At 42.7% G+C, this 25,578-nt stretch overlaps 1 protein-coding gene across 4 annotated transcripts in view; it reads right to left on the bottom strand.

The window, feature by feature from the left end:
• Window positions 1–24,521, bottom strand: part of cadm1a (cell adhesion molecule 1a) — a 276,840-nt gene extending 252,319 nt beyond the window's left edge. For all 4 annotated transcript variants that reach the window (XM_079565663.1, XM_079565662.1, XM_079565661.1 and 1 more), the window contains exon 1: window positions 24,395–24,521. In XM_079565663.1, coding sequence (XP_079421789.1) covers window positions 24,395–24,467 — 73 coding nt within the window. In that variant the 5' untranslated portion in view covers window positions 24,468–24,521. The remainder of the gene's footprint in view (window positions 1–24,394) is intronic.
• Window positions 24,522–25,578: the final 1,057 nt, after the last annotated feature.

The raw sequence follows: 25,578 nt of genomic DNA on the forward strand, positions 1-25,578 counted from the left end.
AGTTTGCTGTTGTGTAATTTGATGATGTCCTCGGTTTAAGTGTTTGCAAATCTGAATGAAATATGCACACTGCAAAAAGTATTTAACTAGATCAGTATAAACATCTCAATTTGAGCATAATAATCCAAATTTTAGTTGTTTTGACTGGTTAAGAAGTTATTGGTCATTTGTCCCAGATTATTTCACTTGTTCTGAGATGTTTCTGACTCGTTTCAATACATTTTGTCCCTATTTCAGGTCATTTTCTTTGCCAATGGGGTAAGAAAATCGGTCTTATCTCATTGGCAATTTTACTTTCTTATTTCAACGGAGATTTACCCTAAAACTGGTCGGAAATGTCCTCAAACAAGTAAAGTAAACTTGGTCCGATCAGGAAAAGTGTCTAAATGAGTGAAAACCGCTCAAAACAAGATACATTTCCTCAATTCAAGTCATTTAAGCCAATGCTTGATATTTACTTTTTGTAGTGCACCGATTTCCTTTTGCCTTTGTCCCATTAAAAATCCAGTATTTGGGGAACAAAAAAAGCACTAAACTTGACTTGCTGCAGCCCGCATAACCCCTGAATGACTTCTCAATGCGCCGCAGTTCGTACTCCAGTCTTCTCTCGAGTATTAATGCTAATCTAATTCAAAAATCTAATCTAATTTGCAAACACAGCGCCGAGAAATCCATCTTATTTTCTCCCAATCATTGAGCTCTACTTCCTTGAGTCAAAAGAAACGTGACGTCAGGCCTAACAAAAACCCACACCCATAAGTGACGTGCGCGGCGTAATGGTTGTTTACGAGGCTGTTCCCGCGCCTCGGCATCGCCGCCGCGTCGCCGCCGTGTCATTACCGCGGCCGCATGTATGTTCTCCGCTTATTAAGTTCCCTCAGGCGACTGACGAGCTCATTGCAAATGCTCCGCTCATCACTATCTGACGTCTAGATTGCATTTACAGAAAAGCTTAGCCGCCGACACATAGATCATAATCTCTGCCGGCTCCCAATCCCTTTTCAAAGCTAATATCGTGTTTACATTCCGATCACACGCGCCACTGGTTGATAGCGGCGCAGGTTTTTACATCATAATCATCGTAGGGCGGCTCTGCGGGGGCGGGTGCAGACTTGGGGAACTTCACATTATGTCGAAGGGTAGTTTTATCGCACCGTACTTTTCACTTGTACTTGAGAAGCCCAGTCAATGGCTGTGTCTGACTGTCCACACTATTCCCTATATAATGCACTATATCAGGGGTGTCAAACATACGGGAGATGATTTAATCCGGCCCCTGCCCTGTAGAGCATAAATTCCAGAGTATGTCAAAAAAAAAAGGAAGTCTCTAGCCCATTCCTGTGTGGAGTTATGAATTTTTAAAGAATAACCAGAATGCTCATTCTCACCACTAGGGGGCCTTAAAGAGGGGGTATTGTGTTTTTTTCAATCACATAGCACCAGTCTATAGCACACGACAATGATGACCAAACCTTCTGTTGGTCTGTAAACGCAGTAAATGAAAATAACTGCCTTGTATAAAATTGCTCTCTCAAAATGGCTGTAGTGAATGTCTTGAAATAGGCCTCTGTCTCTTTAAGAACCTCTGACCCTTTCCGACACGCCGCCTCCACACGCTGTCTGCGGCATCAGTGGGGAGGGGGTTCTGCTGAGGAGCAGTGGTTGGTTACTCGGCTGGTGACGAAAGCTCGGAGGCGTCTCCAGGAGGTGGGGGCGTTCCTAGGAGGACTCAGGCAAACCTATCCCTAAAATGGCCGCCATCAGAGTTTTTACAGATTACTCAAAAATACGTGAATGTGCCAAGGCAACACTTCAGGCATGTTTTTAATGAGGGAATGATGTAATAACATGATGTAAAGCTTGAAAAAGTCGATTTTGCATAATACCCGCCCTTTAAATGTAAAAAAAAGGAAAGAGTTCCACACGTGCCCAGCAGAGGGAACTGACATAATAAGAGCTCAGGATTTGAACAGCACATTATATAGCCACGTGGTAAATGGACAGTCTGCCCCAGGACGGCTGTGGCTTCAATAACGGCTTACCACCACCGAGTGTGGAGTGAATGAATAATGAGTACTATGTAGTACTTTGAGGAACTTGTAACACAGGCTTGTAAAGTGCAATACAAGTGTACAAGTGTATTAATGAAGCTACAGTCAAGTTGGGGTTTTGACCAAATCACAGCTTATTATTATTCATTTATTGGGAACATTTTCTCTACTATATGTGACCCGTGACCCAAAATGAGTTTGACACCCCTGCACTATATAGGAACTCGAAATTTCCCACAATGCATCTCGAAAAGTAATGAGCATCAATGGTCACTAAACGGGTCAATATAGACCACAATGCATTGCGAGAGTCGGGGGAGAGCCTGACAGCAACAGGTATTTGAACTAAACAACACGACTGAATGAAATCAGCTGCTTCAGTAGCATGTTTGTATTTCTCACAAATAAACGACTTGAATATAAACGGTTGTGGCGTGACGACTTCCGCTTGCGGGTGCTAGCAGACCGGCAAATATGCGAGAAAAAAACATAAAACACTCACAAAAAATAAATAAAAAAACTCTTATTTCTGAGACTCATTAGCCAAAAATGCCGCACCTGCTGCCACAAAAGTAATATTTACTAAAGTCGCTACTTCCGCGGTTTGTGTAGCTGCTGCGCCGACTCGGACATTAGATCCATTAGCACTAGCATTTTTGGCTATTGGGCCAGAAAAATAAGTATGTTCAGTGACTCTCTGTTGAGTTTCAGAAATATTGATTGTTGTATTGAAGAGTTTTTTCGTAGTTCTCGCACATCTGCCGGTCTATGCGAACCCGGAAGCTAAACAAACCTATAGAGTTCGGGAAAATCTACTGTCACCATGGAGATCCGTTTAGCTATTGTGTTACTAATGGTAAATACATCTAACACAGTGTAGTATCCAAATGCTTTAATGTGAACAATAACTCTAGTATTGTATCTTTTAAAATCTCCATTAGTTTATTATTGCTACTAATCCCATGATTCTTAACGATATGACATCACGATCCTGAACTCTATAATCTGAGAACTCCAGAAATCAGATTATGATCAGCCTCCATGTAAACGTAGCCTCTGTCCATCCCATTACAAATCATTTGTATCAATTTCATGAACTCTCAGTTGAATTTTCTAACATTTCTGACCCTGCAGGCTCGGGATATTACAAATAGTTAGAAATTAGTTTCCTAATTCAAAACAAGCCGTTCAATTATTCACCACGTCTCTATAGATCGAACTGTGCTTTCCAGTTTTGGTGATGAAATGGGTTGATAAGGAATGTTTTTTTGTATTTGCATGACCGAACAAAAGTACTACGTGTTACTACTTATCAAATAAAACGCCACGGTGAATGCCAAAGCTGAAGCCGAGGGTGTGACCTGCAGTTTTGACCAGGCGGTTTATGTTTTCCATTCTCCTCTTTATTTACTACTCTGCGCTGTATGTGTGTAAAGCCTCCGCCCCCCCTTGCCCACCTCTGCATCTCTGTTACATAAAAACAGAAATGTGGGGAGGAAAAAAAGCGTCTGCAGATAGATTAGCGCAGCGTGGCTCATGCCTCAGCAGGCCTGTGGTCAGACTCTGCTGCATTAGCGCTCCACAACAACACCTGCCTGTTCCGGAACAATCCGCGTCCGTGGCACTCGCACTGCGGTCTCTCACGCAGCGGGCGAAAGGGGCATGTGTCACTTCGGCGCCACAGTAATGTATGCGGCAATATAAAGCGAGCCAAAGCACAGGGTTGAGCGTGTGCACAGAAATGAACGGTGCGTGTGTGGGCATGGAAATGGCTTCACATTTGACTTGCTTTCGCCTGTATAAACCCCGTTCCTGTTTGTTTTCCTATAATGCCCCTCCATTTGAATTGATTAAGCTGTGTTAGATCAATATAGCATTTTCTGACCAACAAACTGTAAGATTGTGATCAATATAATAAGACACTTTGTTTGCCTACATCAGCTGGAGGCGGGAAGCAGCAGGAGGAAGATTAAACTCAAACTAGCGAACATACAGGAAGTGTGAAGCTAGCATTTATGCCGCGTTCGTGTGACCTGGGGAGTCAGTTGTTTGGGTTTGTGCTTTAATGACACTAAATAAAAAAGGTCTTAAAAAGGGACTGTACAGAGTTTAAAAATGTTAAAATTAAGTATTTTCCTCCCCCTACATGTTCCAACAATGTCCTAAAGCCGGGGTAGGCAAGTTTGCTCGGTGGAGGGCTGATTTTTTTAAAAGACCAAGGGCCGAATCTGACAATTTTAGCCAAAAGTTAAAGAAATAGGCCACCGTTTTTACATACTGAGATATGTTCTTACCTAACCTTAGCCGACTTAATATATACCCGAGCACATACGCAGCCTCTCCCACATGTCATATAGCTCCAAAAAAGCTCACGATAGAAGCTACCAAGCTCTTCCACGTGTTCCCTATTTAAATAAAGTTGCGTGAAGTGTTTTCAAGCGAAGTATATTTACACAGAAATGTAGCATGTCGATTTTCTAAACAGATAAAAAGGGGGACTATATTGTGAGGCGTAATGATACGAGGAGCACAACGTCCACGCAGTAACTCCTAAAGACCGGCTCACTTCCGTCAATAACCTTTGGGCTTTAGGCTGCGTATGTGCTCCGTGTGCGTGACAGAGCACACGGACAAAGACCAGACGGGTATATATTAACTCGTCAAAGGTTAGGTAAGAACATATCTCAGTATGTAAAAACGGTGGCCTGTTCCTTTAAGCTTACAAATGCCAGTGCTGTGCATAATATATGACCTAATTTGGTGTTCTGTTTGGACATTTTTAAGTAATTGACAGTATTTCTCACATGTGCACAGTACTCAACCCCTTTAGAGAACCCATTTTCTACAGTTCGACCTTTCCCAAATCTAGAAAGCTTCTTGAAAAAAAAGCATGAAAAGATTGACAAAAACTCATAAAAAAACGATGAAAATGCAACAAACACGCAGCAATAAAGTGAAGACAAGGCGGCGGCAATGCAAGGGAAAAAACGCAGATTAGTTTTAACGGTCTTAGCTTTCAATGAGTCGTTACTCCTATAGATTTGGGTAAAGCCAAACTGGAGAAAATGTGCTTGGTTAAGGCGGGGGTTAAGAGGTTAAACTCTACAACGGTTAAAGTACCTCTGATTTGTGTAAAGTTATTTCTCAAAATCATCTTGAGGGCCAAAGGTTCTATGCCGGAGGGCCGAATTTGGCCCCCGGGCCTGACGTTGCCTACCCCTGTCCTAAAGTGTAGAATGAGCTCAGACCTGTTCACCACAACTGCCTCTAAAATCCAGCACTGTCACTCAGAACGGTGCTAATTCGGGTCCAAAGTGTTAATGTAGAAGGTGCAGTTACACGTATGACCTGAGGTGGCAGTAGTGAGTATTAAATGGCTAACTTGCCCCTTTAATCACTGATTAGCATCTCCCTGAGCTAACCAGGGAGATGCTAAACGTTTGGTGTTAGCGTCTCCAAGGCTAACATTTGGTTTGCTGGTTTTAAAATATCACATTTTCCTTTTGCTAGCGTTAACGTCGGGCATTTCTCTCAAAATTATGCAACTCCGAGGACGACAACAGCTCATAAAATCTCAAGAAAGTAGCAACATTTAACCTGAAAGCTCACATTAAACAAACAACTGAGCTGATTTCTGCAGTCAGGAGTTCCCAGGTAACTGTTGTTGTGAAGCTAAAGCACGTGTTTTTACCCTGCGATGAAAGGATTGAGCCGAGCAACAAATGGTGGAGTGAGGAAAGCATTTCTTTGATTGCAATGAACCTCAGGAGGAGCTTTCTCTGAGCTGCTGAATCTGGGGAAGATTCAAAGATTACTCAAAGATGCGCAAGTGGCTGAAAACACAGCTCCGGGTGTGTTTTTGATGAGAGAACATTGTAACATTGTAGAAAGCTCTAATAAGTCGATTTTGCATTTAACAAAGTTGTTTTAAAGCAGTACTAAGTAACGTGTTTACCTTAATAAATCTTTTTCGTCGTCCCTGTGGGGGTAATACAAGTGTTTATGGGATGATTGGAGGGTCTTTCATCTCCCCCTGGTGTCTCTGGACAGAAAACCATGTTTGCAACTTGACTGCCACTGGTCCGGAGAAAGCAATACACACTAATGGAATCACGAAGAAGAAGCTAACATGCTAACGGGCAAAGCTAACTGCGGGCTAACGTCACTTTAAACAGTATTTACAGCAAAGTTTGAGTGAAAAAAAATATTTCCATTGTATAATGCACAGTAACCCTCTCTCCCTTCGCCTTTCCTGTCAGTGTAGTATTTACTCTCCAAGACAATTAATAAGTTAAAAAATCGTAACTTGCTACTACACCTGCATTTGCGCTTATGGCCTCTAGGGGGAAGAGTTACTTAGTACTGCTTTAAGGTCATTATATTATTCTTTATTTATACAGGTGGTCTCTTGAGTCTAAATGTCTTATTTGAAAGAGAGACTTGTTAAAACATACAAGGTGTATAACAGTAAAACAACTACAGAGACTTTAACACAACACTAAGAAAAAAGATACTGAAACTGATAAAAGGTCACAAGATTATCCACACAAAAGCTTTTCTGTGACTCATTCCAGACATTTGGTGCAAAGTAGCAAAAGGCCTTCTTCCTTCTTCCTCCATTCTGTCTTTACACGGTGTGACTCAAGAGTGAAAATGTCCTGAGACCTGAGCTGGTGACCATCTGACCTGACATTTATAAGAGTTAACAAATAATCAGGAGGGACACTGAGACAAGCTTTGTAAACAAACAGTTGACAGATTGCCATCCCACTTTAGCATAAAGATCACAGTGGTGAGATCTATGACCATCTCCAGTGATGAATCTACTTTCTGAAAACTGCATTCAGAGGCAGATGCAGTGTGTGCTTGTATATGATATCGCCATAATCCAAAACAGAAAGTAGCGTAGCCTGAATTAACGGTTGTCTCTTGTTAGGAGGGACACATTTTTTGTTTCTGTATCACTCTTCTGGTTCAGTTGTCGTCTTTGAGTAAATCCATTCATGTTTAGTCCAATGGTCCATTATGGTCGTTAGTTCCTTCATTCGTTCCAGCCCGTGACGTCGCAGAACGGCGGCTTCAGGACTCGGGCCTCATACGTGTTCCAGCTGGGGAAAACCCCTCCCCCTCTTCCCGAAGGACCACATGAACGCATTAGCATTAGCTTCCTGCCTCCGGCCAAGCCCCGCCCACCACCTCTCATGTTTACAAACAATCAAAAGGGCGTGCGTTTGAAAGTTATCAGGAAATACTTGAATATAGGCAGAACATTTCACGACTCAAGGTTGAATTTGGCTTCTGTTGCCAGGCTGTGACATCATCTGCATAACATATCTAATATCAGCTTTACATTTTGTCCATATAAATAACATAGAAGACTTTTGCCACAGTCTTGCCATGTCAGAATCAGGCCCGTGTTTGGATTAATGTATTTTTCTACCTTGAATCAAAGACGATAAAACTCAAAATGTTGTTGATCAGGTTCACTTAACTATAACAAAGCATTATTATTACCATTACCCTGCTTTATCTTTGGGCTTTATGCATCCTCACCATTTGTTTCGGTGCACCATGACAAAACACTGAGAAATGAAGCCATTACTTCTGGAACACGAAGTCAGTTTTTGACGCTCATACTTGCAAATTGTAGATTCTGTTCTAGAAAAAAGGCAGTGGGAGACGCTGGACACTTTCACACAAAATCCAAATCCACTTAAGTTGTTATTGAGTGAAAAAGTTGCCGGCGCTTTAAGCCAAATTTGGCAGTGTAACATATTGAATTTTGAAACTGTTCCGGGGAAGGAAATGCTCGAATTCATCTTTCAAGTTTCAGAATGAGCCGTGTCAAAATACCCGCGCTGGAGGATATGTGGAATACTAATGTAAAAATGTGTTCCAGCAAACTTTGGGAAATGTTTAATGAAAGCAAGTCCCTGCCTGTCTATCTGTGCCCGCATCGGCAGCAGATGTTTATCAAGACGTTGCTTAGGCTTCAGCTGAGACAGAGACGGAGTATTAGTACATTAGCTGTGTGGTTCTCAAACAGCGGTGCGGGTTCTGCTGGTGGTATGTGCCTCTGAAGTGGTGCTCCAGGACTGTCTGTACTGCTGATATGACTTTTTGTCTGGGATAATCCTGTTTGGCGCCGTTGCTTCACAAGCCAGAAAGTCAGAGAGTTCAAATTAGGGACGCACCGATCCAGATTTTTGCTTCCGATACCGATACTGGGGGTTTGATTATCTGCAGATATCCAATATTAACCGATACCAAGAGACATTCTTAAAAGTGAATGGTCTCTTTTCTCCAGTGTGAGATCAATAAAGTCTTATCTTTTCTTGCAAACTATACACTACATATCAATTAAATCTATTAATAAACAAATAGAAAAACCTTGAACAAGGATCACTGGAGCTTTCTACACTAAAAATCCTTATTAGGTTGCATTACATAGGGTGATCTGATCATCAATACTTGAGCAAATATGTTAGATCAGTATAGAAAAGAAATATGTGTGCAGAGGCAGTGCCACAGTAACTTGTTTACCGAAATAAATCCTTTCCGTAGTCCCTCTGAGGGTAATACAAGTGTTAATGGGATGATTGGCGGGTCTTTCATCGCCCCCTGGTGTCTCTGGCCAGAAAATCACAATTGCAGCTTTCCCTGTTCCGACCCGGAGTCACCAATACACACTAATCAATCACGAAGAAGAAGCTACCAGGCTAACGGGCAAAGCTAACTGCGGGTTTAAGTGGCTAGCACCACTTAAACAGTATTTACAGCCAACTTTGAGTGAAAATTGATCTCCATTGTGTAATTGGATGAACAATATCCCTTTGTCTCTCTGTCAGCGTAGTATTTACTCTCACGGACAATTAATGAGTAAAAAAACACAACATGCATCACCTGCAGTGGCGCTTATGGCCTCTCGGGGCATGAGTTACTTAGTACTGCTTTAAAACTAATTCCGCGATTGGATTCTCCAGCTAAGCTTCAAGCTGAGGTGCAGAATGTCCATAATCACTTAGATTTCGTTGGTGAAAGTTGTATTTTTTAAACGGCGAGAGCATAAACAGATGTCGGTTCAGTAACGGAAATGACACCCAATATCGTATTTTTCCAGTATGGGATCGGTGCATCCCATGTTCAAATGGCAGACCTTTCTGTGTACAGTTTTTATGTTCCCCCGTGTTGGGTGCTCCCATTCTCACAGGAAAACGCTGCAATCACGTCCACTCTCCATCTGCTTTTAGACAAAAAAGCCTCAACAATCCCCATTTAGTATAATGAAACTGTAGTGCGCCCTTTGTCCAGCCAACGGCGGAGAGCCGAACATACGCTTTTACACACCCCTGTTTCAACTTCCTGAAACCCTTTGGAGGTTGTGGCTTTCTGCGTCTCTCTTTTGTATTTCTCAAGTAAAAGTAACTCATCAACAGACCGTTATTTGCCTAAATATAAATGTGATAAGCCTGACACGCGATCACCAATCACTGAGACCATAGACCGTGATAAACATGTACGTCGCATCGTTATTAGCTGTGGGATCTTTATATGAAATGTGGACAGGCTCAGAAGTTCCTCACTTTTCAATTGAAGCTTTTTTTGATAGTTCATGAACACAGGCTTGTCATTCCTACCTCTTAACACTGACAACATCAACCCTTTTCTCCATTTGCTATTTTCTTTCGGCTAGCATGAAGGAGCTTCAGTTAGCCAAGGGTTCTGCCATCCTCACATAGTCCATCATTATACTACAGTCTACAGTTCAGACCAGGCTGAACGGTCTCCATATGTCCACTGAGACATGCTTATTCAGACATTCAGACCCGGTGAAAACTCTGAGTTCTGATTGCCACGATTGACAATCACAAAAGGCTACGGTCCGTCCAGCATGTCGGCTTTCCCAAGTCCAAAGAAATATAACAAAGAAAAATCAACAGAATTTAAACTATTTGACTTTTCAGAAGCAGTTCATGGCTTCAGTTTCCTCTTTAGGGTAATGCAAATATACAAGGTGAAGATGACATGTTAGTATCTCGGCTGATTTTTGGCACTTGGCCCGCCCCGAGGCGCTTGCACGGCCGTCTCCCAGAGCTCCTGACAGATGTCCTTAGTGTCCGTGAGGGATGGGCCAAACGACACAGTTCCCTTTGAGGACGACACAGTGCGGTCTTAAACTTTACATCCTTTAGTTGTTTAGTCCATATGGGCCTAAATCAGACTTTGGAATTGTTTACTGTACATTCCATTATTTGTTCTAAGCATACATTGACCAAAAGTCCGGCCAAACATTAACTGAATATTTGTGTCCAGGGGAAATGTATCGTCTACAAGATATGAAAGATATGATATGAAAATGTACAATAATGAGTTTATCTCCAATGTTAAGAAATGGGAGGAAAAATACAAAATGGGGAAGAAAAAGGTGGAAAATGGGGAAAAAAAGTAAGGGAGAGCAGGGGAAATACTGGGGGGGGGGGGGGGGGGCGTTGGAAAAAATAGCAACATATGGGGGAAACACTGGGAAGAAATAGGGATGAAATAGGGTAGAATGGTAGAAAAATGTAGGGGCAAAACCAGGGAAGAAATAAGGGAAATATTGGGGGGGAAAAGGGGGAAAAGTTCGGAAAAAATAGCAACTTACAGTATGGGGGCAACATTGTGAAGAAATAGGGAGGAGATAGGGAGGAAAGGTAGAAAAATGCAGGGGCAAAACCAGGGAAGAAATAAGGGAAATATTGGGCGGAAATAGGGAAGAAAGTTAGAAAAATCTAGAAAAAAAAAACAGGGAAAACCAGGGAAATATTGGGAGAAAAGTGATACATTTGGGGGGGAAATAAGTGAAAAATTAAAGGAAAAATGCCACATGGAGCAAAAAATTGGGGGGAAAAACTGGAACAAAACCAGGTAAGAAATATGGAAGAAATTGGAGAGAAAAAAATAGGGGTAAAAAAAAGAATTTGAAAATGAATAGGGGGATGGGTAAAAAAAAAAAAAATTAGGACAAAAGTAGGGATTTTTTTCCTACCCTTTTGTAACATGTTATATCACTATGGACTATTGTACATGTTTTTAGTTTTGAGCGACAAAACTATTTAAATCAAGACGTTCAGAGCATATTTTTGCACTATTGTTTCATCATCGTTATCGATAAAATCCACAAAAATATGGACATATTGATTTTTGCCCTAATGTCCAACCTTTGCTCCTGCGCTTTTTTCTGAACTTCTTGTCACCGTCAGCCCCAACACAAACCAGTGCATCCCATACTGTCCTGCACGTTAGCGCATGTAGGTCTTTTGTCTTGGACGGCTACAAATAGTGACAGGGTGAGCTAAATAACTAATCACTGCTGGCATAGTTTCTGGCACCATTATGTCGCCGTATAGAAAGATCTATAGGTGATCCCCTGGCCACGGTCAGCAGCCGAGCAATGGCAAAGAAAGGACAGATATCTACTTAAAAATAACCATAAAAAGTCCATTTATAGGCATCCTGACAGGCCTAATATGCACACTTAAGACCTACAGTGCCTTTAATTCCAGCACCCAATAGTTTACAGCGTCCAATCTCATTTTAACAGCTTAAATTATATTAGATTTAGTCAGAATTACTTGCTGTTGGACACTTGCCAAACTTGCTGGAATTTCCCCTTCACTCGTGAGTCCAAATCCTGACGTGGCTCAGTTTAATGATTGCTCTAATCTTCTGCAGCCTCCCGTTTGCATCGCGACTTCTCCTGACACTTCTGCAGACCGTTTTTGCCGGCGTTACTGTTATTATTTTAACATACATTGTGTTGCTTTCGCAGCCGTGGTTTGAGGCGCCACTTTGTAGTTCAAACTTTGCAAACATCCAGAGTTTCTTTGATGTGAAGTAGAAAATCTTTCCTCGCCACGAAAGCCTCGCAGCGGCTTTATTACGCTTTTATTTAGCGTTTAGAGCCAGTCATGAACCTCACACTCAATCTTTCAGGAAACACAACGTGAACGATGACTTCATTTGAACAGGTTTTTGTACGATTACGAAGATTGGAAACCTGAAAATCTCAATCTATGGTTTGCATCTTTAAACATAACTGGTGATGTAAGGACTTGAGTTCATCCTCTAAAGCAGTGTTTCCCAACCAGGGGTATAGGGAGTATTTGTTACTTTAAGACTGGCAGACAATACTTGCTCAAATTGCCCCACAATAGAACAATAAATACCTGGTTTTATGTCGACATCGCCCTCTTCCACTGTCCCCGACACTCAAGAGTGCCTCTGGGGGACAGCCACGTGACTACACAGACGCAATGTGGTCCCATCCTGGACTTATTTTAAACACTTTAGAATCTGCTTTATGGAAACTCAGGCAAACTTAATCTGTTGCAGCTGAACCTGAGGTCACAAGGCTCAACCATTCTGATCAGTGACATCCATCACTCAAATATCAGCAGCAGAAGAAAAACAAACCTCAGCCTCTAAAGTTTAGGTTATAACAAGAGTCAAAACCTCAATTGCGATTCGATAAACCTTGCAGCCCTAATATAGAACCATAAAACAGAACAATAATGTTAATTAATTCCACAAAACAATATTGCTTTAAAGAAGCTGCTTCCTTTAAAGCAGTACTAAGTAAATCATGCCCCTAGAGGCCATAAGCGCCACTGCAGGTGTCGTAGCATGTTACGTTTTTTTACTCATTAACTGTCCGTGAGAGTAAATACTACGCTGACAGAAAAGACAAAGGGACAGAGGGATATTGTTCATCCAACTACCAAATGGAGATCTTTTTTTTCACTCAAACTTGGCTGTAAATACTGTTTAAGTGGTGCTAGCCCGCAGCTAGCTTTGCATGTTAGCCTGTTAGCTTCTTCTTCGTGATTCCATTAGTGTGTATTGCGCCTCCGACCTGGTGCAGGGAAAGTTGCAATTGTGGTTTTCTGGCCAGAGACACCAGGGGGAGATGAAAGACCCCCCAATCATCCCATTAACACTTGTATTACCCCCAGAGGGACTACGGAAAGGATTTATTAAGGTAAACAAGTTACTTAGTTCTTCCTTAATGCTGTCCCTGGACCAACATTCATCAAAACATGGTCTCTAATTATATTGTTGTAATCATTTTTAGTTCGTCAATCATACTTAAAGTTACGCAGGTAAGAACCTAACATTTAACAACAGACAGACCTCCATTTAAGCAGTTTAAAATTACAAATACTCCGAGGAGCACAACACAGAAAAAACAAACGTTCTGACTACATTGTGCTGCTGTCACGATGATCACACAATGATGTTCTCTGATTGGACAAAGTGGTTCAATGACAAACACAGCACTTATTAACTAAATCTGATCATCTGACCACAAAACAAAGGACAAAAGGTACAGCCATAAAATTAGCATACAGTGCCTCACTCAAATCCAAGATATAAGCAATAGGCAGATTCTTCAAATTTTCCTACCATCTATATTTTTTCGTTACCTGCTTTTCTTACTTTTATCATTTCGATACCAGTAGTTCCTAGACTTTTTCAATACCATCCTGGTATCGTTCAACAGTACGCAGCCCCATGTAAAACAGTTCCACACATTCACACTTTGAACCGACACACTTCTGAGTTTTACATTTGTTTATTTAGGCTCAAGTCAGTTTTTTCAATTGCAACTTCTCTTGTAATACTTTGAGGATGATGCGACAGAGAGAGAAGCAAAAACTCTCCATTTGGCCCAAATGAGTCAAAAATGACTCAGACAATTATGCAAGCGCCCTGATGTACATGTTTTTTAATATATTTTGAACACAACAACTAAATACTAATAAACCTGAGTTTAGTAGTTAAATAATTGGCACTCTCGAGAGATCCAGTATGCAGGTTCAAACAGGATTTACTGCACAAAGCAAAAGTAATCTCTGTGGTTGACAACAAATGGAGTTTTCTTTCTTTTAGCTTGGTTACAAAACAGCATCTCCTCTCCTCCTCACCTACTGACACACAAACTGCCCACAGGTGAGCTGATAAGGCTGCCTGACTAGGAGGGAGGTCAGAAGTCACAAAAAAACAAAAACAAAACATATTTAATTCTGGCTCCAACAGGGCCTTTCTGTGTGGAGTTTGCATGTTCTCCCCGTGTCTGCGTAGGTTAGTGGTAAAAACATGTGCAATAGGTTCATCCTCCAGCCAGGTGTTTCTGACCACCAGCCTGGCTCCACATCATGGAGATGGGTCCCCGAGCGCCGGCCCATGCTGGCAGCTCACTGCTCCTACAGAGAATAATAAAGTACAACTTAACTTAAAGGGGCTGGATGCAAGTTAGCCATTTTATACTCACTACTGCCACCTCAGGTAATACGTGTAACTGCAGCTTCTATATTAAGTAACAACTTTCTGAGTGACAGTGCAGGATTTTAGAGGCAGTTGTGGTGAACAGGTCTGGGCTCATTCTACACCTCAGGTCATTACTGGAACATGTAGGAGGAGGAAAATACTTAGCTTTAACATTTTTAACTCTGTATAGTCCCTTTAACTTAAAGGTACACTGTGTAACATTTTGGACTCTACTGTTGCGGCAAAACAAAACACGCTCCTAATGACACAGAAAATGCTGTTACTGCAGTGTGTAATAAAAGAATGGACTTGGATGAGAAACTGACCTCAAATCTTACTGCCTTTCGTCACATCTCCATGGAAACGAGCCGGAGACGTACCCACTCCCAGTAAAGTTTACAGTAATATCTTAGCAAGGGTGAGCCTCATAAATGTTTGTTTGTACATTTATGAGATATTTTTCCATGATGAAAATATCTGTCATAAAATAAATGCTTGTGTTTCAATTTTATTTATTGGGTAAAATTCTACACGGCGTGGCTTTAAAGCAGTACTAAGTAACGTGTTTACCTTAATAAATCCTTTTCGTAGTCCCTGTGGGGGTAATACATGTGTTTATGGGATGATTGGAGGGTCTTTCATCTCCCCCTGGTGTCTCTGGACAGAAAACCATGTTTGCAACTTGACTGCCACCGGTCCGGAGAAAGCAATACACACTAATGGAATCACGAAGAAGAAGCTAACATGCTAACAGGCAAAGCTAACTGCGGGCTAACGTCACTTTAAACAGTATTTACAGCCAAGTTTGAGTGAAAAAAAATATTTCCATTGTATAATTGAATGCACAGTAACCCTCTCTCCCTTCGCCTTTCCTGTCAGTGTAGTATTTACTCTCCAAGACAATTAATAAGTTAAAAATCCGTAACTTGCTACTACACCTGCAGTTGCGCTTATGGCCTCTAGGGGGAAGAGTTACTTAGTACTGCTTTAATTATTAGTCTTCATTTGACGGAAATTGACGCCATTTTTTGCAAACTCACCCAAAAACAATTAACAGAACTTAATAATGTGTAAAAGTTCAATGATTACGTTACTTCAATATCATGCAGCCCAAAATGACAGTGTTTTTTCGTTTAATGCTTTTCATACTTTTACTTTTTTTATGCAAAACAAAAAAGCTGAGTTCCACACATTCACACCTCGAACCCACTGACTTCTTAGTTTAACATTTGGCTTTAGGTTTAGCATGAACAAAATGATCTTTAGTTAGTCAAGAAAGTAATAAAAGAAAAAAGGATGAACAAAATGACTTGGACCGTTTTTCTCGTTGTAACTTTCCTCCTAATTGTTCGAGGCCGGCGCCAACGACGGCGGATGATGCAGCAGACGGCGCTGAAACAAACTCTCCATTCGGCCCCAAAAAATGACTCAGACAATTACACGAGCGCGCTGATGTAGATGTTTTCCCCAAAAAATCGCTCAGCTCCCGGTATGAACACAACTCCAAATGTGTCTGATTCTGCCGGGTTTTTTTTTCGTTTTTTTTTTTATCAAGCCGCAAACGTAGCCACCGCCGAGCATAAAAGACACGTCACATTTTGACAGTTAAATACGATTCTGAAAATTCCCGGAGGAAAAAATGTTATCTCTTTAGGGGCAGGGGAGCCACACGTGCCCTCTGAAACATAAAAGGCAGGCTTGCTGGGCGCGCTGAGCCGTGAAGACTTTCTCTCATGAATCCATTTCGTTTCGGGAGCGATTCTGCGACAAGCCGGAGTGTGCCGGGGTGGAACTCGCGGCGCGCGGTGTGTCCATACAGCGAGGGCGCAATTAATTAACGCCGCCGTCGTATTTTCTCTACTTTTTTTTTCCCCTCCCTTTGCGGCTGCGCTCCCTCTCATCAGAAGCGTTTATTTGAGTAGAAAGAGGACAAGCTGAGAGAGGAGGAGGGAGTAGAGGAGGGGGGGGGGGGCGCATCCTGCAACGCTTAGCACAAAGTCGGGCCTATACAGTATGGGGGCCTCGAGTAAATAATTGATACGCTTTGTGCGAGTGTGCCCGGAGCTTTGTTGGAAATCAGCGGAACCGTTTTCCGCCGCACAGCCCACGGACGCGGCACGCCATGCAGGGGGAGGGTGTGCGCGCAAATAAACAGCAGAGAACAGCTCCATCCGAGTCAAATGTTTGGACGGTATATGTCGTGAGATTGGGTCGGTGGCACTTGAAGCGCGTCCCGGAGGCATTAACATTTAAGAGAGTGCTGAAATATTTACTGATAAACTAACGAACCGCATGCATTTCGGGGGCATGTTTGTGGGGGTCTGCACAAGGTTAGGGAGTTTTATAACGCCCTATAAAGATGAAATACGGTGTTCTCCGCTGGGTAAGGGCTGCAGGATGGAGAGACGTTGTAATTCGGGATGGTTGCAATGAGCTAACGGCTACGGCTGCAGTGTTTAGGCCTCGCAAACAAGAAAATAACCTGTCTGCGTGTTAGGTTTAAGACCTGTAATTGTAGTTATGAATTCTCCAAACATGCTCTGTGGTGAAGGATGGGACTTAGGCTCTTTCACGGGAGCCGAATCTTTCAAAAGACTGGCACATTTTTTACCATAGTCGTACAAACTTACAGTGCGACAAAAAGGAGTTACTACAAAGATATACTATAATAAAAAAACTGTTTATGTGAGATAAACACTAACAGAATTAAGTAGTATCAATGAAATGCAGGCAAAAGAGCTGGTGAAAATCTTGACTGCGGCTCCTCCTGCTGGCAGCTATAGGAATAATGCTTTTAAAAGTGTGTGAGCAGCTCCAGTAGAGCTTGATAAACACTTTGAGAAGAGAACGCCTCAGAATTGGATTATGGGCTTTAAAAATGTGGACAGTTTTTGGGTTTGAACAATGTGAGTGTAATCAGGCAGTGCAGAACGAGGCACTGACACCGTAGAAGAAGAAACGGCTAAATTTAACGGCTTTGTTCGAGGATTAACTGAAACTGTGTGAATGTTGTGAAATACTACTCCAGGTCTGTCTTTGACGAGGGGACAACTTTAAAACATGGTAGATCTTTAAGCTTAATTTCTTGATTTTCGTCTTGATATCATCCCAAATCTGAACTGTTGATAATGTCTCCTTAAAGCAGTTCTAAGTAACTTGTTTACCTTTATAAATCCTCTCCATAGTCCCTCTGGGGGTAATACAAGTGTTAATGGGATGATGGGGGGTCTTTCATCTCCCCCTGGTGTCTCTGGCCAGAAAACCACAATTGCAACCCTGCCACCGGACCGGAGCCACCAATACGCATTAATGGAATCACGAAGAAGAAGCTAACAGGCTAACGGGCAAAGCTAACTGTGGGCTAGCGCCACTTAAACAGTATTTACAGCCAAGTTTGAGTGAAACAAATCATCTCCATTGTGTCCTCGTTTTACAAAATACGCCGGTCAATCACGGCCATCAGGAATTCAAAGAAATCAGCTTTGCTCCCAGATACACATCTTTGTAAAGAATAGGAAAAGCCTGTATTCTGCCATCGTTCCATATCGGCCAAGCAGAGACTCCGCTCTCAAAACTCAGGGACTCGTGATTCCTCGAGTCTCCAAAATCACTGGAGGAGGCAGAGCCTTTAGCTCCAAGCTCTGGTTTAATGGAATAAACTCCCAGCTCACGTTACATAAGCAGATACAGTGTCTACATTAAAGACTAGGCTCAAAGCGTACCTCTGAGATTCAGCTTCTGATCAGGTCAGGTAAAGCTCTAACCCACAGCCTGAAGTAAAGCCTGAGCAGGAACACGGCTGTGGGGAGTTATCCTCTAGTTCTTCTTACTGCAGACTTTGTCATATTATGACACATTACTGTTCATTACTATTCACATGGTGTCTCCTGTCTCAGATCGAACGGCCAACTGGGATTGGACAAGAAGAACTGAAGCTCCAACAAGGACTGGACGTTCTGCTATCTTGACCCATCTGCTGAGGGACTCCCATAGGCCCTGGGTCTCTATAGTCTGTCCATGAGGTTTCTCTTTTCTCCCCATGGGTTTTTTTCCACGCTGCTCATCACCACCTGCTGCCGACACTTATTTGGACATGTTTTCCATGATGCTTCATTCGCCTGAACTTTACAAAGTCTTATTTACCGTTCTGTTTTATTGCCTTAATGTTTAGTGCCGCCCTGTGAGGCAACTCCCATTGTGATATTATTGCGGGCTACACAAAACTTGATTGGATGGCCAGGCTAGGTCAGTGTTATATCAGATGTTTTCAAATGTATAAAACGAGCACAATGAAGTTAATTCTTAAAACACAACAAACAAACAAAAATTGTCCTTTTGTATTAAATGTTCTTTGTCCCCAATAACCGTGCCTACAGCATCATTTCAGCCTTTGTGCTTCGCTAATTGGACCGATTCCAACTTCCCGCTTTCTATAAATCAGTCGTCCGTGAGTCAATTCTATCTTATCTGTTATATATTTTACTGGATGCAATTAGCCTATGTGTTCTTGTTTTGGTTAATCCACAAAATGTCGACCAAAAGTAGGAATTAGAAGGGCTTACCGGAGCAAATGCTGGTGGTGTGTGCGTCTTATCTTTTGGGGACAGATTGCTATTAGGCTAATGGACATTACATGCGGGCGGTTACGTAATTGTGTTAGCACTGTGTGGGGTGAGCCATTCGTATGCGTTTATCAGCTGGCGTATGACGGAGATGCTAAATTGGCCGCTCCCCTGACAGGCTCAGCTCCGCGAGGTGGCATTGTGACTTGGTTTCAATATCCGGAGACATAATTGAATGAAATGGGATTAAGCGCCGTCCGGTGTAATCAGCCATATTGCACATGATGTATTGGAAGAGGTTTTTTTTTAAATTATTGCTGTTGTTTTAATATTATTAAGGCAGACAATGCAGGTGAAAAGGGGAAAGAGAAATCACTTTAAGGTTCTGCTGTGCTTTTTTAGCCATATTTTGTTGCTTTTTTTTTTAGTTATTGTCACTTTTTTGCCACATTTTTGTGTCTCTTTTGTGGCTTTCTTGATACTTTTTCATTCCGTGTTCATCCTTGTTTTCTTCTTGCTTTTTTTCAAGAAGCTTTTAGATTTGGGTAAAGCCAAACTGGAGAAAATGTGCTCGGTTCAAGTGGGGGTAAAGGGTTAGAGGAAGGAAGTGACTTGATTGTTTCAGCTCAAATAAATGATACATTTTTTCCCAAATAGTCCACCCATTTTTTTCCACATCTCTTGACATTAGAGATGAACCCGATATATTGTAAATTTGCAGATCTTCCACACATTATTGTTGTTTTCTGGTTGTAGACAACAAATATTTACCTAGCATAGGTATCAAAAAAGTATTGTTCAGGTATCCGTATCAAAAACTGAAAGGAAATTAGCATAATCTGATCACAGTCCCTTCCTTGAACCGCCACCTTAACATGATGGAGGGGTTTGAGCCTGAATGATCCTGGAGCTCTGTTGTCAGGAGCTTCGTGCCCCTGGTAGGGTCTCCTATGGCAAACAGGTCCTAGTTGACCGGTCAGACCACGAGCGGTTCAGAAGCCCCTTATGAGAGACAACAGGCCTGGTTAGAACCATGAGGCCGTCCTTCTGTGGACCCACCACCTGCAGGAGGCGCCATAGGGGCTGGTGCAATGTGATTTGGGCAGTTCCAACAGCTGCCAGCACGTCCCGGAAACAGAAAAGTGGACGAAAATGGATGGATGGATGATCACAGAGTCATCTCAGCCGTCTTTCGTGCTACACGTGGATACCAAACATGTCCATATTTGTGAATGCATAAGCCTGGGAAAGACGAGGGAGTGCGGTGCCGCTGTAGTTATTTCCGGGACATCTCCGGCTTGATCAAAACGTCATAAAATAAGATTTGCTAAGGGTGAGTTCTGTCTTTTATTGCTCTGACATTAAAACTATAAGATGTTAAGGGAGAAAAAAGCTGAACATTGATCACTGCGAGAAAAATCGATGAACTTTGAGACCATAGAAACTATGTGTTGCACGGTAGATGCAGAATGGTTTATACGGGAAACAGAAAGTCAGATTTAATGCTTATTAATGCCTAAATACGATCATTTTAATGCCACAGACGATATGGACAAAATGTCATATCTCGATATTCATGCCAGATATCTCGATAACAATACAATATGATATAACTATGGGTTAGGTGAAAACCAAGCACTTAAAAATAAAAACAGTCAATGCAATTCTACAGATTTGCAAACCTCACTTTGAACAGAGATGTTTAGAAAAAGTTGGATATTTAGAACTAAATTGGACAGTCAACTTCTGAGCAAAAAAGAGTTAATTCTAGAGAGCATTTTGGACCATAATTGTAGTTTTTTGATGAACTTACGGAGTAAAAAAACATTGAGCAATGCGATCCTCAAAGAAATGTCGATACAATGTCGACTGGAATCCATTGTAATGCTTTTGAATGACAATTTCTGGCACTTTTCATTTAACGACGGGTAGAAGGTTGTCAGTGGGAGGAACAGTGGCAGCCGAACAGGAACAAGCTTTACTTTCTAGGAACACTCCAAATACTAATCATTGGTTTCATAAATCTTCCCCAAAAGCATAAATATTTCAAACGTTAAGGTAGTGACGATGCTGACGCCTGTAATTCAAGTTGTTTTGCAATGACAGAGAGTGGCATCGGCTTCTCCTCCTCCAGTACATATATGGTCTTAACTTAATCATAGCCATACTGGAATAAAGCCCATTGAAGCCGACCGTATGCCTATTCTCGGAAACACATTAGACAAATTGCCATGTTCTGCAAGCTCCACTATAGTGTATCAATGAGAACACTGTGCGTGATGATTATGTAGCCTGCGGTCACAATACAAAAGGAAAAAAAAAACACAGAAAAAAATCACAGCTGCCAGACCAAGCATGGACTTCACTTCACCAGGTCCGCAAAGAACTAAACCAGGGGTAAGAAACGTCAGGCCTACGGGAAAAACTCAGCCCTCAAGCATGAAACTTCGAGCCCCCGGAGCCAATTCTGAGAAGCATCACACACATCTGTACTGTGAAAGTGTTGAAAATAGTGTTAGTCCTTGCTGTTCAGTCAAGTATGACGCACAACACTGGGATTTTGAGAAAGTGGGGCTTTACTTTGGACCATGATTGACAGGTTCAGCTCTTGGTGTTTTGATGAAGGAGAAAGTCAGGCCAAGACAAAGTAAACCGCGCTTCCCCTGGATGGTATAGGCTGAACGATTAACCTTTACCCAATCGAAATTGAGGTTTTAGCAACTGCGATAACCTAACCCCAAGGCCCCGAGTGTAATGGGTGGACACCATTGGGGGTCGCTCTTGCCCCAGAGCACTTCCTATACAGAAAGAAGTTGGCAAGTGGTCAGAAGTGCCAGTTTTCTGTGGGGTGGCCAGGACGCGAGTACATTTTTCCAAGGATAGTTGGTAGATCAACCAGTCACAAGTCATGAGAGTGAAACGTCACAGATATATCAACCAATCAGCTTAACCCTGACCCTGCCCGAGCCACTAACCTTAAGGATAGTGGGCTGGTGCCTAATCTTAAATTAGTCTCTGATTGGCTGATGAATGTCCACCGTTTACCAACTATCCTAGGAAAAATATTATTGCGGTCAGGACGTTAGCTGGGCCTCCTGTTTTATTGATTGAAGCGACCACTTCTGGGTCACACGGGTTTCATGGGAGACCGTCTGGAAAAGGGAAACGGGGAATGACTGGGGAATTCGACGCCGGGAATGCGGTATTTTCAGTATTATCTTTTTGGTTTATTGCAGTACTGCTGTTACTGCTTCCTACTGTTCTTTAGATCGCTTTTTGTTTTGCGTTGTTTTGCATCAACCGATTGTACGAGCGGACTCACGCCTTGATTATTTTTGTTTGCTTGTCCTTTTTGTTTGAGACACTTCCCTGCCTTACCCATATCGCTGCTGGTTATCCAGGTTCAGGCCAAACCCGATCATAAGTGTGAGCATTGCGGTGCTTTTTTGGTTTGCCGTGTTATTGCATGCCCATGAGTCGGTTTGAAGTGAACTGTATCTGCGGGTTTAGACAACTTCGGGATCTGAGTAATGTACCCAGAAACAACCCAGTGATTAAGTAAATCGTAGGGACGCCCATCTCTCTGCTAAAACAAATACTAACTTGGAAACTTTATTTATATTGTGGTTGTCTGTTTATAACCCACCATAGACTTGTAACGTAAGCACGTTTTCCTGACAACTCCTAGGATGCCTCTTTGCCTCTCGCAGATTTGCCTCTTGTTGCTGAATGAAGCTGAAACGTAATAACTGAGTACCATGAGGTTTAGCCTGTTGCCGTCCCCCCTGATCAAGGGTCTAGGGTTATAGTTATGATTAGGGTTAGGAGCGGCAAATGTCATGTATGTTGTGTTTCACTCACAAATCTGACACATACTCATAGAAACTAGAAGGTCTTGGCTTTCAAATGAGTGATCATACTGACATAGGCTGTAAGCTCTTCTGTCAATATGCTTTGGGATTTGGATATGCATAATTGCTCACCCCAAGATGGCAGGTGACACGTTGACAGAAGTTTTAGACGTTTAAATAAAACATATTATATCGAATCGCAATCAGGTTGTTGTTTTTTGGGGGGGTCGCAATGGTGCAGGACTAGACGAGAAGATAAATCAGCTCTAAAGCAGGACTAGACATATATAAGCCTATGTCCGTCTACGCCATCAACAAACCCAGAGCGAAGTAGGGCTGAAATGTGAACCAAATCTGCAGAAATCACGCTAAGGTCCTTTGGGTGGCACAACACGGACCGCTGCCCTCTCCTTTCATCCCCAACACACGCTTAGCCATGTTTTCTATAGGCTACTCCTATACGGCCACATCTAAGCTAGCTCACCCTACTCATCCTACAAGCCCGTATCACATTATATCCACACTTTTCACGCCGGGATACCCACGGCATCACACGGAATCCCGCGGCCCACTAACTCCCTAGCAAAAAAAAAAAACTGTCTCAAAGTCCCTCCTAATCCTTGGGAGAAAAGCCAGAAAGCCAGGCGTGAAAAGTCGTGTCGCAGTTCTCAGCCTGAGCCCGCTTTTATCGGCGCGTCCTTTCCTCGCTTCCCGCGTCACGTTACTAAACCGGAGCGGCTCCCCCCTTTGATGTTTCGTTCACGCATGACGTCGCTTACCGCATATCCCAGCGCGACGTGCGGACTCCCCCCCCCCCCCCCCCCCCAGGTTTGGAAGGCACGAATGTAGTAGTTAGCGGCGCGAAAGTGCGTAAAAACTCGGCTTAAGAAAAAACATAAAGAAAAAAGAAAGAAAATCACACCACATGGGCGCCGCTTCCCCTGCGACGGCGGCGTTTGGACGTCAACTTTTGGCGTCCAGGAGAGCGAAATCGCCTTTATTTACGAGGTGAGTCGCTCGGTTCGGGCGATACCACGCCACGGAGCGGTCGTTACGTCGGCGGAACGCTTTATCGCTGAAGTGCCACAGTTTTGAATGGAGCTCGCTCGCTGTGGCGTAACCTCACAGAAGCTGCACGCTGCCACTAGTGCCTGTTTTTTTTTTTTTTTTTTTTTTACGGCTACCGCTTCTTCTCCGTGATTTATAGCGGTCCGAGGGCGACAAAAGTAACCAAGCTAGCGGTCCCGAGCTGGAACATATGCCCCGCACAATGACAGCGCACAACAGCCCGAAGCGAACACCACAATGCAAGATGGGTTTTAAGAGTTGCGGATTTTCCTTTACGTGAAGAGCTGACAAATCCGTGCACAAAAAGCCCGTCAGCCAACACGCACTTCCAGCCATCCATCTGGTTTTCTGTATCCACCCATTGAACTTTACGGACAGTTATCCCGACTTGGAAAAACAACAGCATCCACGGGCACCACATAGTAGTCCGCTTTTACGCAGAGAGCGGGGCAAAGGCGCTCTGTCCGCCGGCTTGAGACCGCGCAAAAACCGCGGGGGGAAAGTAGGGTAGACATCCAAAGAGAAGCTCAAGCGAAGGGTTCGGGGGTCCTACCTTTTTGAAGAGCCGCCTCAAAGAGGAATAAAAAGAGAATAGTCGCAAGAGATCCGATGCGAGCGTTCGCCATGTTGGACACCTGCTTCAGTATGGAGAGAGGAGAGAGACTGCTGCACCTAGAGCTGCCAACAGCGGCACTAATGAGATGCGGAGAGGGCAGGGCTTATGTTCCCCCATATTCATATCGGAGACGCACGCGGCGGGAGTCACGGCACCGCGATTTATGAGCTTTGTGGCACGCGTTTGCTTGATGGTTTGCTATTACGCATGGGCGGTGCGAGGGGGGTAGAGGCACGAGAGTGAAAAATGTGCTATTTATGAGATTAAATAAACAAGTGACGTCAAGAAAAATATCTAAAAAATAAAAAAAAATAGGCATCACCTTTAAAAACTGCGAAAAAATATTAGTTTTTACGATTCACTGTCTTTGTTTAGAAAAACCTCTTAACCCCCACCTGATCTGAGAACATTATCTCCAGTTCCGCTTTACCCAAATCTAAAAGCTTGTTGAAAAATAGCAATGAAAATGCGGCGAAAATGCAACGAAAGAGAAATAAATAAAAAAGTGATGGAAAAAATGATGAAAAAATGACCAAATCTGCCCAATCCCGCCAGACCTTGGAAGCAAAGCAGGGAAGGGCCTGGTCGGTACTTGGATGGGAGACCGTTTGGTAACACCAGGAAGCCTAGCGAATGTAGTGAGTGAGTGAGTGGTGGTTGGAAGAGCTGATGGCGCAGACAGGTTGTCTTGCTTCCATAAGTCTACCCCAGGGCAGCTGTGGCTGAAATAGTAGCTTACCACCACCGAGTGCGGAGTGAACAAATAGTGCAATGTAAAGCGTCTTTGAGTGTCCAGAAAATCTCTATATAAAACCGCTGCATTATTAATATATTATTATAGAGGGGAAAGATGTAATCAATCTGTATCATTGATCTGTTTTGGGGTTCCAGTCAAAACAATCTCAGCTAATCGACATATCGGACTCACATTTAGTTTGTCAAAGTATTGAATGAAGCGCACGCTGGTCATAAAGCGCATCACTATTCTCTCAAGTCTGTGCTGGAACATAATCCCTTGGTTATTATGTAAGTCGTGTTATGTAAAAATGCATTATAAAACAACTGTCTGAGCTATACTTAGAACTATTTTGGGGAACCAAAGTATTTCCCACATAGCACAG

This window comes from Gobius niger, assembly GCF_951799975.1.
Source record: "Gobius niger genome assembly, chromosome: 11".
Taxonomy (NCBI): domain Eukaryota; kingdom Metazoa; phylum Chordata; class Actinopteri; order Gobiiformes; family Gobiidae; genus Gobius; species Gobius niger.